This window comes from Apiospora phragmitis, assembly GCF_038363925.1.
Source record: "Apiospora phragmitis strain CBS 135458 chromosome Unknown utg000014l:1.0-1827420.0:1.0-1829600.0, whole genome shotgun sequence".
Taxonomy (NCBI): domain Eukaryota; kingdom Fungi; phylum Ascomycota; class Sordariomycetes; order Amphisphaeriales; family Apiosporaceae; genus Apiospora; species Apiospora phragmitis.
In genome coordinates, this window is record NW_027117414.1 from 1,057,379 (window position 1) to 1,076,085 (window position 18,707).

At 52.1% G+C, this 18,707-nt stretch overlaps 2 protein-coding genes across 2 annotated transcripts; both read left to right on the forward strand.

Annotated features, from left to right (window-relative positions):
• Positions 1–9,292: 9,292 nt before the first annotated feature.
• On the forward strand, positions 9,293–12,011 carry PG994_014952 (Fungal transcriptional regulatory protein; the record flags this gene model as incomplete). Its single annotated transcript, XM_066866361.1, has 3 exons — positions 9,293–10,196; positions 10,248–11,711; positions 11,848–12,011. The coding sequence occupies 3 exons, from the start codon at positions 9,293–9,295 to the stop codon at positions 12,009–12,011; spliced, it is 2,532 nt and encodes an 843-aa protein (XP_066708037.1).
• A 3,149-nt stretch (positions 12,012–15,160) lies between these two features.
• On the forward strand, positions 15,161–15,877 carry PG994_014953 (uncharacterized protein; the record flags this gene model as incomplete). The annotated part of the gene is made up of 1 exon (XM_066866362.1): positions 15,161–15,877. The coding sequence occupies one exon, from the start codon at positions 15,161–15,163 to the stop codon at positions 15,875–15,877; it is 717 nt and encodes a 238-aa protein (XP_066708038.1).
• Positions 15,878–18,707: the final 2,830 nt, after the last annotated feature.

Consider the following 18,707-nt stretch of genomic DNA (forward strand, 5'->3'; position numbering starts at 1 on the left):
TCCTTCCGTTCTCCCGCGATACTAATGGCGTATGTCTCACGGACATGTGCGAGCTCATCATGTGACGGCGGCTCCCTGGATTTGGGCAACCAACAGCGTATGCGCAGCTGAATGGAGCAGGGGCTATTCTCCGGTCAAGTGTTACATGGAAATGGACGACAACAAAGTCAAAATTGACACACACGAAGTGCCAAAAGGCTGTAGTGTCTGCCTACGTACCACGAAGGCTGATGTCGCGGATGCTGTGGTGCATGATCGACCTGCTGTGTACCTGCCTGCTCTTTCTTAGAAGCAGGTGGTGGTGGTATTGTGCTGCAAACCAGAAGCTTGGGAACTTGGCAAGTCCTCCGTGTAATTACATGGGTGTGCTCATGCTCGGCAAGATCTCTCTTCCCAAATGGCTCTCGAAGTAGTCAAGGCTTCTTGCCTGGGATCTCTCTTCCTGCAGAAGCATGCCGACGGTAATCTGAGGGCGAGATATAACGTGAAAAAGGCCAGCAGGGGTGTTGGCACAGCTGCCGCCGGGGCCTGAGCGGCGGCATCATCTCGGCCCCGCGAGCGAGCTCGGTATTGGTAGGCAACCCCTTCATGACAGGATATACTATACTGAGTTATGCATGTGTTCTCCTATGCTCCGTCGCAATTTCTAAGGCATTGCTATCTGAAGCTGGCCGGGCTTGCCTTCCTTCTCTGGTGGGATGGTATCGCATGTCGCAACAACTGCGCCACAGCCTGCGCAGGTTCTGATTCGAGACATGTGCTATTTCTGGCGTCCAAAGGTCTCACATTGAGGGGGTAAAAGTGGTTGAGACAAGAGATAGCCTGTCGCCGATCATACGGGGTGTGGCATCGTGGAAACTCTACCAATTCGTCGCCGGGCCGATGTAACCCCACTACATACATACCTACTTAATCACTTTCAGCTTCATTCATCACAGCCCACTTCGATGTACAAACTCCGATCATAATTCGAGTTACGATAACCGACTATATGATCCACCTTATACGATTTCGTCTGAATTTTGGAAGGAGAAGCACGGGTGCTTCGTGCGTAAACACACCGAGGACCACCCTTACGGTAACATTGCCGCCTTTGGGACAGAACCGCATATACGATGCACTAGATCCTCTGGAAGATCGGCAAGGCAGTTGGCTGGGTAAGTCTTCGGTGAGAGATCGAGCGAGTGGACTTGTCATATTCATCATCAAAGCAATACGCTGTGTGACGCTACAGGTGAGAGCTGATAAGAGAGGCAGCAGATCTCAGCGTTCGCCTCGGTAGGCGCCAACCTCGGGGCACACAGCGGCTCCCCATTCGCCCATGCAGTGGCACGCACGATAAAGGCAGGGAGGGAAGTAGAAAAGCAATTATCTTTACTCCGTAAAGCAAGCCAATACCTCCCAGGAAACAAGACATGTAGTACGGGATCGGCATGAGGCTCTGAAACCCGCCCGCCTTAAAAAGGGAGAAGCAATTCTAACCCGTGGGGGTAAATAGCCAGGGTCCATATCAAAAGCGAATGAAGCTCCAACATGTGATCAAGTTGCATTTCCCCCAACGAAACCAAGGTGGGAAAGCATACCACCATTATTGGAGTTCACGCAGACCCCGGAGAATACTATCAAAACTAGCTGTATTTGCAGTTGAAATGCGATGCAGTGATGTCTACCTAATCTAGCGTAAGAATGCTCTCCTGACTGCCAAGGATAACGCAAACGTTCTTCACCCACACTTCCAGTCTGACAGTAGCAGAGGCAGGAACTATGCATTATTTGGCACCTGGCGTGATCGGATATCGCGAACTGCTCTTCAACGGCCTTCTGCCCGAGGGCTTGCAGCCCAGCCTGTCACAAGATAGGTGCATGGACACTGACAGTCCATGGCGATAATAAATGCAATAGTAAGACTTCTAGAGGGTCACCCGCGCCATACTGCAGAAGCTCGAGAGGGACTCGGCAGTTTTGGTACTCGTCAATAGCTTTTTCCCTCCGGCTTGGGGGTGAGCATGACATCGCTGTAAGACACACACTGCTAGTTTGTTTTCTTTTTGGGCCTTAGAAGCCCAACATTCAAGACCTGCCTCGCTCGAGGAGACAGCAGCAGGAATGACATGATGCGGCGCCGCAGCGTGTGGTGGCATCGGAATATATTGACTTCCCACGGGCCGTGCTGCGTGACTGGCGAGCGAACAAGGAAGAGGGAAGGGGAGAGAGAGAAATCGAGAGAAAATATGGGAACGTGATATCTCACGTCTTACCTTACTATTAATACGCGTGCCAGCTCGTTGGATCTGCACGAGAGAATTATAGCATATCAATATATTACCATCCACACGAATCGCACAGAACATTGTTCGTTGCCGCTGGCTTGAATTAGTGAGCACGCCGCTCTCATTGGGAGGCCAATGTACTATCATGTTGCTGATGCGGGGGAGAGTCAGCAGCATCGACTGCTGTCTGTCGTGTAACTAACTGTCTGTCTGCTTTTTCTACAGACAGCAGAGTACAGTAGATTGCAATGTGTGGGGGGCACTCGTTAGAGCGGTCAGGCGACTGTTATCGTTCATGAGATAGATAAAGTAAGAGTAGCGAGTTGGTAAGACGATGATGTAGTCTATCATCCAACTCAAGCAATTGGCCGTTGGTCCGGCGATTTATCTCGGATTACTAGCATCTGTAGCCATCGACGATGTGCCGTTATATTCGCAAAGTACCGTGCGTGCTCTTGGGATACCTCGGTGAGCGTTGTCGGATGCACCTCTCGCCATCACCGTCACCCCACCTCACCAGCCTGGGGCGGCAGGATCTCATTGGTGGTCTGCGTATTCCCAGCAGTGCCAAGATGTGCAACGTTGCCAGTCCTTTTAGCTTGAGAACTGAGAACTGAGAACTGAGATGCGACTTGTTGGCTAATGCTGGTGTTAGTATCCATCCTCCCTAACCTAGGTGCTAAAATGCTAGAGGCCTCTGGCTACGGCTCTGGCTACGGCCTATAATTTGTCAGTCTAGTAGTGTCTGCCAGTTGGTATTCATCGTCCTGTAGCCCGTGGAATCATACGTACATAAGAGGTACACCCCAATCATCGGTTCTTCATTGCGTTCACCCAATCGACGCCATCTTCTGGTTATGGTGGGTTGCTCCAAGAAACTGGGCTGCACTACTCGTTTTCAATAGTTCGTGAGAGTGAGCCAGCGCTGGTCTGGCTGCTCGTCCTTCCCCTTCCACTCGCAACCACCGTACTCACGGCTGCTGCAGTGGAATGACTATGGAGTGCTATACCTTCCCACACCACCATCCAACTTTTTCTTCCTAGCATCTTGCGAGCGTTGCTAGATGATGCCGGCGTTTAATAAAAGAAAAGGCAGAATGACATCTCGCTGCACTCGTTCTCCCTACAGCGAAATACTTTTGCCGAAGCAGTTCATTGCGAGCAGGTACATGTCAAGATACTTCTTTTTGATTTCAAGATGATTTAAAGATTGTTACCTAAAATGCGCCACTGGTTGCTTTGTACCAGCGCAGCGATTGATACAATCAGAAAACCGACTGCACGGTAAAGGCGCATCAAAGGCCAAGCTTTGGTGCGCTATGTTTACCCAGACGTTCTTGCGCGCTGATCCCATGATGGGAATCTCAATGGTTGCCAAGATACGGATCAGATGGGCCAGCTTTCGATGCAGATCAGTCCCATGAGACGGCAATTCCAGCCGTCTTCCTCGACGATCACCGCAACAGCTACAAAATGACTTGCGTCCCAGGAGGCGTCTGGAAACTCGGAGATGAGGGGGGCTAGGTCGGCCATGGAGTGGACACCAACCAATGGGGATGTAACTGTCGATATACATGGTTCCTTCAGGGGTCTCATCCTGCCAAATCAGCAGCCAGTGGCACCTCCTTGCCTCGATACAAGCGTCTGATTCATTCGCAAGAGGCGGGAGAGGCTGAGGCCATCTCACAAACTTGGGTTAGTGTCCCTGTCTAGATGCAGTTCTTCGGGCCTTCTAGTGTGTATGGTTGTTTTGAGCCACTGCCATCCCTCCCGACCGTGGCGTTTGTGTTATGCCAAATCCGCACGTTCAAATAAACACGAAAGTGTATTATTCGTTTCGAAAGCATGATGGAAAGATGCGAAAGAACAGCACCCATTCCGTCGAACCCCGGCAGACGCCGTAATTATGGACGTCGTGACCTTTGGCTTTTCAGACTAGGCATGCCCCCGAGATCGATTGCATTTCTGTTAGTCATGAAGACGCCTGTGACTTGCTGGCAGATGTAACCCCCGGACCAGGCCTGCGATCAACCCCAGGAATTTGGAAAGAGCACCATGACCTCAAGCGCGGGGAAGAGACGACTGGATCAGATGCTGCCCGTTGAAGCCCTCTTGGCGTGTCGTGTGATTATTTACTGCAAAACATAGCAGAGGGCTAGGGCAGTCTTATGTAAGTGGACTAGCTCCGGCACTCCACGTTTCCGCGGTGACCTAAGGTTGGTTTCTATCTACCTAGTCTCTGCTACTGTGAAACTTGAATAGAGTCCTGTCAAGCCACCGCGTCAATTTCTCACTAGACTGGTAAAATACGAAATTCGGTGTTTGGCTGTACTACTAGAGTGCCGGGAGACTTAGACGATGAATACATACTAAAAGAAAGGTGGGGGTGTTGCCCCAGATTTCGAAAAGTTGGGCACACATCTTCCGGGGGTCCTAAAGCTGGTTTAATGCGGGCTGTCCTCGCCCTTTAGCGCCGCCATGTACGGAGAAATTCCTCGCCCTGTAGCCTGTAGGTCCTGCTTCCTTCGTGATGGAGACAGACGCTAGGGGGGAGGTATTCTCAGTAGTATATGCAGCGGACGTCTTACGCCGCACGCTATTTTCAAGATGCCGAGGTTGTTTGTCGGTAGTGGGCTTTTGGGCCAGGGCACCCGACCGCTACGCGAAACTTGTCCAGGACTCTGACGAAAGATGACAGTGTACAGCAGAGTGAATCAGTGCTGTGGCGCATAAGCAGGCTTCGGCGACGAGCCGTACCGGGCTAAACGTCCATATTGGCCCAGTTGCGTGCAGCATCAGAGAGGGTCTGGCCTTGCCATGCTGGGTCTTGGGAGTCAGCCTGGTTCAGTTGCTGACGCGGATGACGACGAAAATCCCTAAAAAGCGCCCGCCGAAGCAATACAACACACACACTTATGCTTTCAGCGTGTGCCGTTGCCAGAGAGCGTGGCATCGGAGCGGGTGTTGCGCCCGTCCTTGAAATGAGCATTGACTGCTGCGCTGTTATCGTTGCCGGCCGAACTGTCAGGTACGTCGATCTGACTGGTTATGCCCGAATGGGTCCCCATCACCGGCACGCTGTTACATGCTGTTACATCTTTCAGTACGTTAGAGGGTCCTCAACATGGAGTCACAACAACGCCATACCTCTTGTTTAGACAACAGGACGAGGGAGGGTTTATTGCTGTGCGCAGTTCGGGCGCTTGTTCGGACTCGTTGCTTTTCCCAAAGGAATGGAGGCACGGCCCGATAAGTCCCTCAAAATCTCCGAGAGGATTCAAGCAACATTAGATGGCATGATGTTTCAAGAGAGATGTCAGACGTTTTGACTGAGGCACCAGACAATGCCAGCATCCGACAGCGGCAATTAGACTTCCATCATGCTATTCCTAGGCACCTGTTGCTAGAATACACATATGATTTTGATATTGGAAGTGATGCCAGCGGCTCCCTTCACTTACTGGCTGTCATGGCTCGGTGTGGTCCCAGAAAGGGAGCTGCATAGAAGACGACAGCTGGGGGTCATAGATAAGAGGTGGAAGCTTTCATGGAAGCCTTTCAACTTGAGGCGGACGTGGCTGTATCTCCCAGCATGTGTTCCCCGAATGCAACGCACCCTCCTTCTGGGCCATGGCAGAGCGCATAAGCTCTGCAACGTTTCTGGCTGTCCTGCAAGACGCATCACAATCTGTCTGGCCTGGCCAGCAGCCTACATGTAGGTATGTACATATTTGTGCACGTGCTATTATTGGGCTCTTTGCTCCAGCCTGGAAGCAGCAGCACGCATGTGGGTAATGGCTTGTGGACAGGCCAGTCTGACGTGACGTGTTAAAATAAGACGAGCCAATGCGACGGTGTAGTCTCTAGTCTTGTTACCGTGTAGGTTAGGAACCAGAGGCCGGAGGTGGGAAGGAGGACTACAAGCAGACAAGGGCAGAGATCCATTGTCAACGGTTGTCGTTACTTTGGGTTTGCTTATCAGCCCGGAGCTCGTTACCAATCTTCAGAAAAGTGGGATGCAATATAGTAGTCGTAGATATCAGTTGGCCCACCCCTTGCCATGGCTGCTCACTGGCGATTCGAAGTGGGTTGAGATTCCTACACTCCACTTTCCGAGATTCGCTGCTGTACCAGAAGCTGTCTGTACTTGCAAGATGCCAGGAAATGACCACTATCAACACCTGTGTAAGGTTCAGGCCGTTCTATATTATTATGTGCGAGTCTCCATGTAGCTGGCTCATCTCTAGAAGCTGTCGTCGTTGGATCAATTCGAGTCACATCAATGCCCAGATCTGGCACCTCTTCAGTGAGTGACACTCGTTACTTTGAAGGCAAGCCACACGCTACTACATGCACTACGAACGGGCAAGAGACGCGGCGAAACTAGCCAAGTACGGATAGTGTGTTCTCTATCGAAAGGACATCCCTCATTTCCAACGACTAGCTCAGTTGTGTCCCGTCGGCATACGATGGACTTTTGATCCACGCATTCCCCGGCCGCACACGTAGAATGACCTAATCGTGTCTGGCTGGCGAGTAAGAATCCGTACCTATGTTGTTACTTCTCTATTCAAACCCCGAAATATACCAAGGCAGGTGTGCTGCTCGCTTCACGTAGCGAGGACAGACGACTGGGGCGGCACTTGGGCGCACACCAAGAAATCTTGCACTCTCCCTCGGTTTTCCACCCGACTTGACTGTTGGCAGGAACCCCTTCGATTCTTGAAAGGAAATTAAAGTCAATTCCATTACCAGTTCTTTCTTGCCCCCTGCTGTCACGCTGTTTACCTTTTTTTTTTCTTCTTCTTCTTCTTCGTTCTCTTTTCTATCGGTAACTCGATGATAGACAAGGACATGCCCACCTGTACCTAGGGACCAACTTTGGTCAAATAGGTGTGTACGGGAAGTCGGCAAGGCTGGCCCCCGTTGTACTCAGGTGAGGTGAGCTTATTAGTCGGAGCGGTATCCAAGAGACAGACAGACAGCGCTTCTTCCACTCTATCCACATTCCTTATTTCTTTACATAAATGGACGTGGTCAGCGAATTCAGGTATTTATCCCGGCTGGACCAATCCTGTGCAAGCCTGGGTATCGGGCGGGGGAAACAGGATGCGGGATTCTGCTGCGGGTACCTCGCACACCCGCTCATTCAATGTGGAAAGTGGGCGAGTACTGTACCTGACCACGTACCTGGGTGGCTTCGAGCCTCGTCTGCGATAGGTATAATCCACCAGACCAGACTCTCTTTCAAGTTTCTTCCCAAGACTACATCAATATCTGTAGGGTCGAAGAATAGCCTGTAGCCTATATGCAAACGCATACTAAAATAGCACCGCTGTCTCGTCTCATCGCGCATATACTACTGGGAAGAGGAGCATGCCGTCATGTTGGCTTCTGACGGCCGTGATGGATAGATTCCAAAAGATACAAGACTAGATGGAAATAAACTTCGACACTAACCAACGTGACCGCTACTTCCAGCTTGAACTGACTTCTGATCTTACATTGGTATCATGTAGGCAGGCAAACGGACTCGTGATGAGACTGTCTCTTGCTTACAAAATCCTGTTCGCAACGGCCGCACATGAATAAGTTGGTAGAATACGACATGATGCATCAAAAGTACAGAGGCAAGAGAGGGAAAAAGAAACCTCCAATGCTCATGCTAAGGGACCGGCACCTCAGATCCATCATCGTCCATTAGCGACGCTTGAATAGTGGACCGACTCACTATGTCACGACTAAACCACCCATGACATTATTTACTTACAGTACCCATTACCTAGCTCCGACCCTGTGATAGCACCTGGGTTCCCCCGCCAAAGACGCCGATTCATTCCCCTGCTCCTGCTCTCGGTAAAGTACAGGAACACGAGCCAGCACTCCGATTTCAAACCAGTTGTAGGCCCGGATTATATCATTTAAGCTCCGACAACAAAACAGTGGCACTTTCGCCTCTCTCTTACAGCTCTCCTGCTACTACAGTAGGTACGAGGTGAGTCGACTGAAGAATGCCGCATGTTTCTGACCAAAGGTGCTCGCGTGCAAATGCACTATCCGGATACGCACTCGCATACATCAATAACCTACTAGCAAGATATGTGTAGGGACTCGGTCCTTGCAGCTTTTCCGCACAAATCGGGCCTTGTTCGTCGTCTCCCATTGGGTGGGAGCATCAGGCTGCCTTTCTTTCTCGCCGTCTTCTCGAAAGATGGATTACACGCATACATACCTCATGCCTAGGTAGCCATGCTTAAGGTACCCATCATATCCCATCTCGTCAAAGCCGCCGTGGCGGCAGCGGCCAACGGGGTGGCATTGCTTTCTCCCAGCCCTCATTGGACTCTTCGACTGCTCCCCCTGTCTCTCAGCGAGCTGCAGGTAGGCAGATGCATACATGTACGTACCTGCAACGAGTGTTCTGCTGCTACAGGGGACCCCTGGTCGACCCAGCACCCTTGTTCTCTTTCGAGGGTATATCCCGCTGATCTCTTATTGTCGCGTCCACCGGTTCTGGACGAATCACCCCCCCTCCTCGATGTTCGGCCCCCGTACAGAACTTGTACCCGTTGCCCATACTCTTCCCAATGTCCGCTTCCCCCGGTATGCTATCGCCTCCCACCCATCCAGCGGCAGACCCATCAGCATCACAGGGCCCTGCATGTACTCGGACAGTACCGTACTAAAGTAGTCTAGAGCTTGGGGGGTTCGTTGTTGTGTACAATGTATGGATGCGTTCCTGATGAGCGATCCTTAACTTATATCTGCTTGTCCCGTTTGCTCTGCGCCTGTGACCCTGCACCCCCATTGAACCTCGTACACACTGTCATACCTACATACCGATCCTATCTTTTCCATATTAACTCCATTTACCCACGCCAGTCAAAGACACGCTCTCTGAGGGCTCAAAGTTTCAGACCTTTTGCCGTGTAGAAGAAGCTTCCCTTTTCGACTTATCGTGTGTGCCTGGACCTAGAGAACGAGTCTTACCTTACCCTACAGCTGCTGCATACATTAGAGCCATGACCGTCTCGCTTCCCCCACAACCAAATTCGACTGCGGCCAAGGATGCGCAGGCTGCCCGCAAACGTCGGAGACGGGCACCTGCCGGAGGAGCGGCTGACGACTGCTTCGCCTGCATGAAGCGCAACGCAAAATGTGACCGCCGGCGGCCATACTGTTCCCAATGCCTCGAGATTGGGAACGAATGTTCGGGTTACAAGACTCAGTTAACCTGGGGTGTTGGAGTAGCAAGTCGGGGCAAGCTGCGAGGGCTCTCGTTACCGATCGCCAAGGCACCGCCAGTTGCGCCAGTCGGGAAAAGGGTAACAACACCAGCTCGAGCCAGAGCCAACTCCAGTATAGTCACCAGCCAGTGGGGTGATCACGAGGATGGGAACTCAAGAGACGACGTCGACTACCACCATGACCACCCAGGTTCGATACCCTCCACACCGTACGCAACATACCAGGAGTTCGCCCGCTATTCACAGGGCGAGACGACCCCCTCAGCAACATCACAGGGTTGGGGAGGTATGTCCTTCGCCAGCAACGAGCACCCGAGAATCCAGAAACTAAACACGTCCCTTGGCCATTACTCTGGTATTGCCGATGGCCTCGCCTCGTCCGTGGACTCTCTTAGCGATGTCGAGTATGCCATCTCACCCATGAGCCATTCTTTTCCTCGCGAGGACATGCATTTCATGAACAGCTCGAGTCTCTTATACGACAACTACCATGGGCATAACTCACCCGTACCCCGGAGTCCCGCGTCCGCCATCTTAATAGACCAAAGAGGACCGACCTCGTGCCCTGGCCTGATCTATGCCCCTTCGGAACCAAGCTCAAGTCTCAGCTCGCACCCGGACGCCTTTGAAAGTCAAGTGGGTGCCTCAAAATTCCTTGCAGCAGACAGTGACACACTAAGTGAGATTCCTTTCTACCTTACGCTCGAATCTCGCTCACAATGACTACAAGGCGTCCATGATGTTGAAAACTTCAGCACAAGCCCCAGCTCGACCGGACACTACTGGGCACACACTAATTCCAGAGACGAAGATCTAAACATCTTCTGCTCCGAGCAGGGCCCTCTGGCGGCTCCCTTCGAAGGGCACTCGATACAAGTAACCCCTGATCTCATCGCCAAGATGCCTTTCTTTATTGACTATTACGAGAATACCATGTGCCCTTCCATGGTACTCATTGACGGGCCAAACAACCCTTTCCGAGACCACATTTTGCGCTTAGCATCCAGCAGTCGAAGCCTGCAACATGCCATCTGCGCACTGGCGGCGTGCAATCTGAGGATGAAGAGAAGGTTGAGTCTTGGACAACACACGCGAGACTCACCTGAGCGTCTAAGCTCCGACAGCCACGAAGCCCAGTCTGATGATGTACCACTGTCTGAGGAATACCAACACCGCAACCTAGCGGTACATTTGCTGAACCAGCAACTGAATGACTCGTCCAAGTCTTGCCATGACTCTGTTCTGGCGACCATCCTGCTGCTCTGCCACTACCGCATGGTGGAGTCGGGCATTGCAAAGTTTCATACACAATTCGCCGGGGTGAAGAAGATCCTGAGCATGCGGAATTCGGCACCTTATCAAGCTTCCAGTGATTCAGCATGGATGGAAGCCCTCTTTACCTACTTTGACGCTATATCAGCAAGCATAAACGACCGCGAGGCCCAACTGAACCATACATTTTATGGCGTGCCATCAGATTCTCACCTTCTACCCCCAGGAGCCGAGCTTTTTGTCGGATGTGACAGAGAACTGTTCAAGACAGTCTTGAAACTTAGCCGTTTAAATATGCTTTCTCAACACCGGCCAGTATCTAGCCCCCTAACCACCGCTACGGGCCGTATTGGAACGCCCTCTGCCTCCTCACCATTGGCTTCGCCTTCTCACACCTTCAAGAGCTCACAAGTAGGGGACTTCTTCACTGTCGCCAGCGTTGCGCACCGCTTTGATGGCAACGGCTTCGCCACACAACTGGATGACGAGGAGCTCATCTCCTCCGGCCTTTGCTCGTCGCCCTCCTACGAAGACCACCGCTCGACCTTCTGGCGCGAGTGGAAAGAGGCGCGCAGCGCTCTCCAGAGCTGGGATTTCGAGCCCCATCGCCTCATGGCGTCTCTGCCCGGCTCCCCGACCCCGAGCCTGATTCGAGATCTGGGATCGCTTTCTGAAGCGTTCCGCTATGCGGCTCTCCTGTATATCGAACGCCTGGCGTCCCCGAATATCCCCTCTAGCCATGAGAGCTTCCGCAACTTGGTCAGTCAGGTTGTCTACTACGCAACCTCACTCGAAACCGGCAGCAGCGCGGAAAAATTCCTGCTTTGGCCGCTCTTCGTGGCCGGCAGTGAATGCGTCAATGAGCTGCAACAGAATATCGTGCGCAACAAGTGCCACGAAATCATGTCGCGCAGTGGGTACAGTAAGTAAACCCCCTATATGGTCATGACAGTGTTGTCTCGACGGCCGCAAAGTTGTCTCTGTTTCTTGGCTATACGGCTGGTCCAATCCGTACGCCACCTGGAAGTTCCCCTTTGCTAACTTGACCTTCTTTGCAGTGAATAACCTTTCTGCCAGCGACGTGCTCGAACGACTCTGGGCTGGCGAATACCGCGACGCCGAGTCGACTTCCAGCAACAGGCTAGGACAACGAAGAGGCCCATTCAACTGGACTAAGTGCATTGGAGGGGCCGGTGTCGAGGTGGAATGGATGATGTTTTGAGATCTTACGGCATATATACATACACACGAACGGGAAAGTGGTTTCCCCTCTTACGAGCATTGCGAACGGATCATGTTCATGGCGTTTGGGGGTACTTTGATTTTTATCTTGTACAACTATGGATGGGCATCACTGTGGAATTCTTGATGGATAATGGCTTTACGGATACGATTCTCGACATGACTCCCAATATGGCGGGATGGGTTGGGCTTTACAAAAGAGACGGAATTTGATGATACTAGGTTTGCTTGGGAAGTCTTTCAAGACGGGCGCGTCCGAGTGCTGTTTTCAAATGACGACTTTACCATAGGAGGATATATAGAGCATACCACCGCACAACGGACTTGAACAGCGCTCACTCAGGCCAATGTACCACCCACACTTTATCTCCCTTACTGTGTATGATTGCCAGGACTTGTGCTCGAGTCAAACCGTGATCCTCACCCCCTCCCCTCAAAGGGAGAGAGACTACCATCAACTGATATGACCATGATGCGTGGAGAGCTTGTGGCCCTCAACCAACACGTCACTACCAGATGGATGTGAACGTTGAAGTGAAGCTAATGGCAAAAGCTAATAGTAAACGATACGCTGTCGCTATTCGGTACAGAGGGGTAGCACAGCAAATAGCAAATGACCGAAAGGCCGACACCACACAGCCCACCCCACGACCCTGCTTGCATTTCTCGATGCAGCCGGCCTGTGGGCACAGGGCACTTGGCTATACATAGTAAGAAGTGCGCGATAGCCGATCTTCCAGCCCGGCAACCCACTCCGATTCCCTCCTGCAATTGCAATCACATACTTGAGGACCCTCACTCTCGCGACGGCCTGTCCGCACCGATGGGCACTATAAAACCTGATTTCCATAGTTCATCCACCACCACCCATTAACCATACTGTAGGACGCCGCGACATTGGCACAGTAAACGATCGGCCAAGAAGTACATATCTAGCCCTGCAAATGTGTGGGTGGGGTTCAAGGACGATGGATACATGTACATCAACGATACATGGCCACGACGTGGTATGTAAGCCATTATTTTGGACCCCTGAACAACATAATACCCTGGAAATAGGAAATACCACTAGACACAAACAGCACACAATCCCGACGACTGAACCTCTGGGAGACTTTCCACGGTTTCCATGGTTTCCACCGTCCTTAGGCGCGCCTCCACAGTTCCACCGCAGTCGAAGGCTTGATTTCTGCAGCGCGCCCAGTATTACTCTACACAGCGTATACGTTAAGCACACTACAACCCAAGTCCCACGGCGCCGTCTCACCCGCACCTTCGCATGCCCAACTGCCTGTAGGTCGGCGACGGAAATGGCTTGGATAGCGATTTCCTTACAAAGTTGGGATGCTAATATCATCCCTGACGTCAGCCGCCGGTAATTACGACAGGCGTGTCTCGTAGCAAACAAAAGTCACGGTAGCAGTGGTGGTGATGGTACGCCCAGCCACATGCAAACAAGCAGCCCCGTCCCTCCTGCCTGCCGTGGTAGGTTCTTGTAACTTTGAGCATCTCGGCCAGGCGCGGATCGAGCGATAATACACACCGGGCACTAACGTTCCTAGTATGATATCGCTGGCCTATTAAGATCCCTTATTCCTGTTACCACGGGGAGGATGTCCAGGCATCGCCATGTGCAAGCCAGCCGTTTGGGAAAGCGTCTATTATCACAATTTACCAACACGTCGACAGGCTACATACGTAGATGCCGCTCGCTAGAAACAGGGGTACTTTCACGTCCATGTACCTACCTCTCCGAGAGATAGACGTTTGCTCAGTAACGAGGCCGTAAGACGTAACAGAATTGCCTCTCCTTACCCTACCTTGGCGTAAGCGAGCCCAACGAAGAGGAGAGAGGTCGAGACTCTCTCGCACTGCTTCTGGACCTGCGTGACTGCGTCCAAGTGTCGATCTGGTGAGGATCCCCTCCAACCCTGCTCCTACCTAACCTAAAGGTCGCTGGTATTGTAGTAGGAGGGGCCGCATCGGTTGGCACGCGGCCCTAGCTGCTATTCCGGCCCAAGGTTCTGGAGCGGCCCGGGCAAGGCTTGCCTTTGGTTCAGTGTGGTGGAGCGAATAGGGTTTTGATGGTAGGAACGAGATACACCGAGGCGATCAAACGATGAAGGGACGGGGCGTGGACCAGCAGGTGGCAGGAGCACGCAATACCAGCCGAGTGAGTCCATGTGTCAAGGTTTCTCCCACTGTGGTAGCCCTGTGCGTTACGTGCGGAGTAGATACATCCAGTTTGGCAGGAGTCTTCGGCCCTGATGTCCCTTGGCCGAGTCGAAGAAGAACGGGTCTCCAAGCCAGAACCAGTGGAAAAGAAAGGCATCCAGAGACAACAAAAATACCCATGTTAGCAGCAGTAAGCGACGGGCCCAGGAGCCCTGGCTTTTCAGACTACCATCGAACAGCGCTGAAGGAGGTTACCCCCCCTGTGAACTGGGTGACCAGGGCAAGTTGGAGGAATCAGCCCATGCCCGCAGGCCATTGGTGGCTGGATTGGGAAGGTCGTTATTATCCACGGGCGCTTATCCCGTACATGTACGAACTTCACAGAAAGCCCCTCCTCTTTTCGATCCTGTTGTTAGCCATTTCTATTCTCCGCTTTCCTTGCTCCGCCCACTAGCCACCCCAGTCGTTAGGATAAGCTTCTTGGCGCCAGCACGTGCCTATGTATCCTTTTTGGCCTCGAGATGTTTGTCCATCATCGCATCCCTGTGCTTGTTACCCCGAACCGATTTACGTAATTGGCGAAACTCGTTTCCGATCGAGCACGTGAAGATACAAGCAAGCAAGGGATACAGGGGATGACATTGAGGATATCTACAATGCATTGTGTATAAAATGGATAGAAGAGTGGGGGAAGCGTTGTGGCTCAAACGGCCCCTGTACATACCTGCCTTCTGCTCCAGCCACCGAAGTGGGGGGTTGCGCCACATATCATTAGCGATTGGAATTTTTATAGCAGCTTCGATAAGATAAGACAAAAAAAGTCACCTGTAGGCCATCCAAACCACCTAAGTGAAGCGATCAATCATAGCTGGAGTGTAGCATCAAATCGGTCTTACCTTGTCTCCTACTGCACCTACTCAGCAAAGGAAAGCCCAGGTCACAAACACACACACAATGGGTCGAGAACTTCAAAAGAGGAAGCGGCGTTCCTCCCGCCCCGCCGTCCGTCAGCCCTCGTCCAAGCCGAGACGCATCACCAACCCGCTGGGCAACGACATCATCGCCCACAACTGGGACAAGGACCTGACCACGACGCAAAACTTCCGCCGCCTGGGCCTCGTGTCCCGCCTCAACGCGCCCACCGGCGGCGTCGAGCCCAACCTGCGGTCCAAGAAGTCCACGGGCCGCGCCACCAAGCCGACCGACCCCTTCGCCATCGCGACGGCGGGCCAGGACGGCAGCGTCGTGACCGAGGCGCGGGTCGAGCGCGATGAGAACGGCAAGATCGTACGCATCCTCTCCACCAACGCGAAGAAGGCGAAGCCCAACCCGCTCAACGACCCGCTGAACGCGCTGGAGACGGACTCGGAGGCCGAGGAGGAGGGGGACGCAGATATGGAAGACGACAGCGAGACCTGGGGCGGCATCGAGGAGAACGAGGACGGCGTGCGCACGGACGTCGTCAAGGCGCTCGAGGCCGAGGCCAACCGGCCGCGCCAGAAGCACGTCCGGGGCCAGAGCCAGCGCGAGCGGGAGTGGCTGCAGGACCTGATGGACAAGCACGGCGACAATACGCGGGCCATGGCGAGGGACCGCAAGCTCAACCCCATGCAGCAGACGGAGGCGGATATCGAGAGGAGGATTGCGAAGTTCAAGGACGAGAAGGCTTAGCTAGGGTCGAGGTTTTCTATTTATACCTGATGAGCTTGCGTTTTTGCATTGGCATCCAACCGGCGTTTAGGGAGTTGTACAGGTAAAAAGTCAATTCATGCCGTTTCAGGGGACATCGTCATCAATGGGCGCGAACCATGTTTTTGCTCTCGGACATAACTCGCTTCAAGGGTCTATTTACTCGTCAAGTGCCATGGCGTTCGCATGAGGCCCCAGTTGTATACTAGGGTTTGTTCTTTGGATGCCCCTTTCCGTTTTGTCCATGACTTCTCTGTCTGAGGAATCATACCTAAGCTCAGTTCTCGTCACTCATTCGAGAGGCTACATGCTGAGTTGGTTTTTACATAGCATCTCACTGCAGTTATACGTGCCTGGGCATATTGGGCTTGTCTCACGATTCTACCTCGATACCAACGGATAATGTCACATATCCCTACAGCGCAGTAGCTATGGCCAACTGTGTCGGCATCAGCTAACAGCACTTTATTTGCCTGTGGTCAACCGGCCAGAAACACACATCCTAAATTCGTACCCAGGTACCTAGAGTACTCACCTTACCGTCAGGCCGCGGCTTCCCCCATTGCAAAACAGAGAGCTGCTCCAATCCGCCTTTGAAGGGCACCACCCCCACCCACTCTCCCAGCAATCCGTTTGTTTGTACTGAGCTGCCTTGCTAATTATTTCAAGCAGAATAATCGACAATGAGACATGAGCAGTTGAAACACTGGCAACAACAAGGGCCCATGGTCAAGGGGTAAGACGTCCCATTCGCAATGGGAAGATCGCGGGTTCGATTCCCGCTGGGTCCATCATTTTTTGTACTTGTCTGATATTTTCCAATCCTCGTTGACCTTGTTAGCTGTCAATCAAATTGGTTCAGTGTTTTGCCTGCCATGGAGGCCTGCTTGCTGGATGCGGAACCAGGCCACCTCCCTGTCACTTCTCTCCCCTATCAGAGTACTGGAGATTCTACACAACATCAGATGTAAGGCTTGGCTGTTGGAACGTAATGTACAGCTGTATTAGGTAATCGCGTGACTTGCTAATCATTTTTCATTCGACCATGAGACATGACCCGCGAACCTCTATGGTTGATTCCTTGAACCCGTTTGGCACCTTCAAGCTGATGGCCTTGCATGCTGTAAAAGCTACAGAGGTATCTTGGTGCACGCTCATTAAAAACCTCTATTGATGTCTTGTGTCTTCGTATGGGTTGACACCCAGGATAGAAACCCCTGGGCCACCAAAACATCAACAAAACAGGAAAAGGGGTTGGAAGGCTTGGCATATGTGTTCAACCATTCTTGGTGGGAGCCTATTAGAAACCAACCATCGACCCCTAAACATGCTTCGTCCACCGGAGCCCCTGAAATCCTCTTTTCTGTGAGCGAGACACAAGATTGGCCAAGTTCAGAACTAACATGACATTGCGATTCACCACATACAGAATTTCCACCATGGACCAAAACAGCATGTCCGTTGAAGACGTCCCCATGATTCCTATAAGCATTAATCCAGGAATATCGCATTGTCCAGCTAATTTCGTCCTCCGACTTCAGGGTCCGACAGATAGATACGTCATCCAAGGAAACCCTCCTCAACAGTGCGTGGAGTGATTAATAAGCCAACGTAACCCCTTTCTACTATCAAATTGGAGTTATACAAACATCCCCATTCGCCGACTCGCGTTCCATTCCTTGAACTATACGCAGTTCATTTGAAAATAACCCAACATCGTAGAGACTGGGGGTTTCAAAGCTCCGTCCCCGGTCCGAATCGTTCCTTGAGTACTAGGCACGAGATGTGTCACTGTGTGACACGTACTCGAAGATTGCCTCCGACCTTTCTGATTAGGGACGCTTCACCGAAAAAGTCTGATGAGCATACTCCGGGTACGCGTGCTTCAGTTGTTTCCCCGTGGCTTCGCTACGGGTGTGTTGCTGGAGGGTACTCAGCCTCCCAACGAGCCGCATCCAGTCATGACCTGATAAATGTTGGCTACATTGATATCTTGCCGGCCTCTCAGGGGGCACGCTTTAATCTTTCTCTGCCTAAGAGTTCGGTAGCGGACTTAATAATGACAATGCCGTAGTCTAGCTAGGAGCGCGTTCTCTCTGCATGGAAACTCACCACCAATGTATCATCAGCGGCAAGATTAATATTAGACCAGAGGCCTTGTACATTATCGCGATCGAAGGACCTTCCGTTCCAGAAAACCATGAACGTCAGGGTAGTGTTGACTGATAGCTAGGTAGCATTGCCAATAGCAACTGTACCACAACAGCGTCCTCCCGCCACCAAGATTCGGCTGCTTGCGGGCTTGCGGTAACACTACGTCGACAGCCTTAAGGCAAGAGAGATGCATCCCCGGCCGGCTTTCGGATTGTCTCCATACGGCAGTTCTAGTGCCGATCTCCAGCTGCTGTGATTCGCAGCGAGGCACATGATCCCCGCGTCGGCCTGTAAGCCAATACTATGCTGTGTAAGACAGACTGTTTACATCTTTATTTCGTCTGATCTCTGACAAAGCCGCATATTACCCAAATCCAGAAGGTCTCTAGAAGAGCAACCATCATGCACGCCAAGCCAGATCACGAAGAAGAAAGGACGTGGAGTATGTATGGCGTATGTATGTAGCTGCAGCGGCGCCTAACGGAGCCCCCCTCCGTATGGAAGTACACCGGAAGTACCGCCCCAGAATTGCTGTCAAATCGCCAGAAGCATGGGCCGGGCCTAGAAGAAACCTAGTACGTACTGTATATAAACCAATAAGTGCATACATATATTGAAACAGCCAAAGGACATTGCATAGTTAGTGGCGTCGCAATGG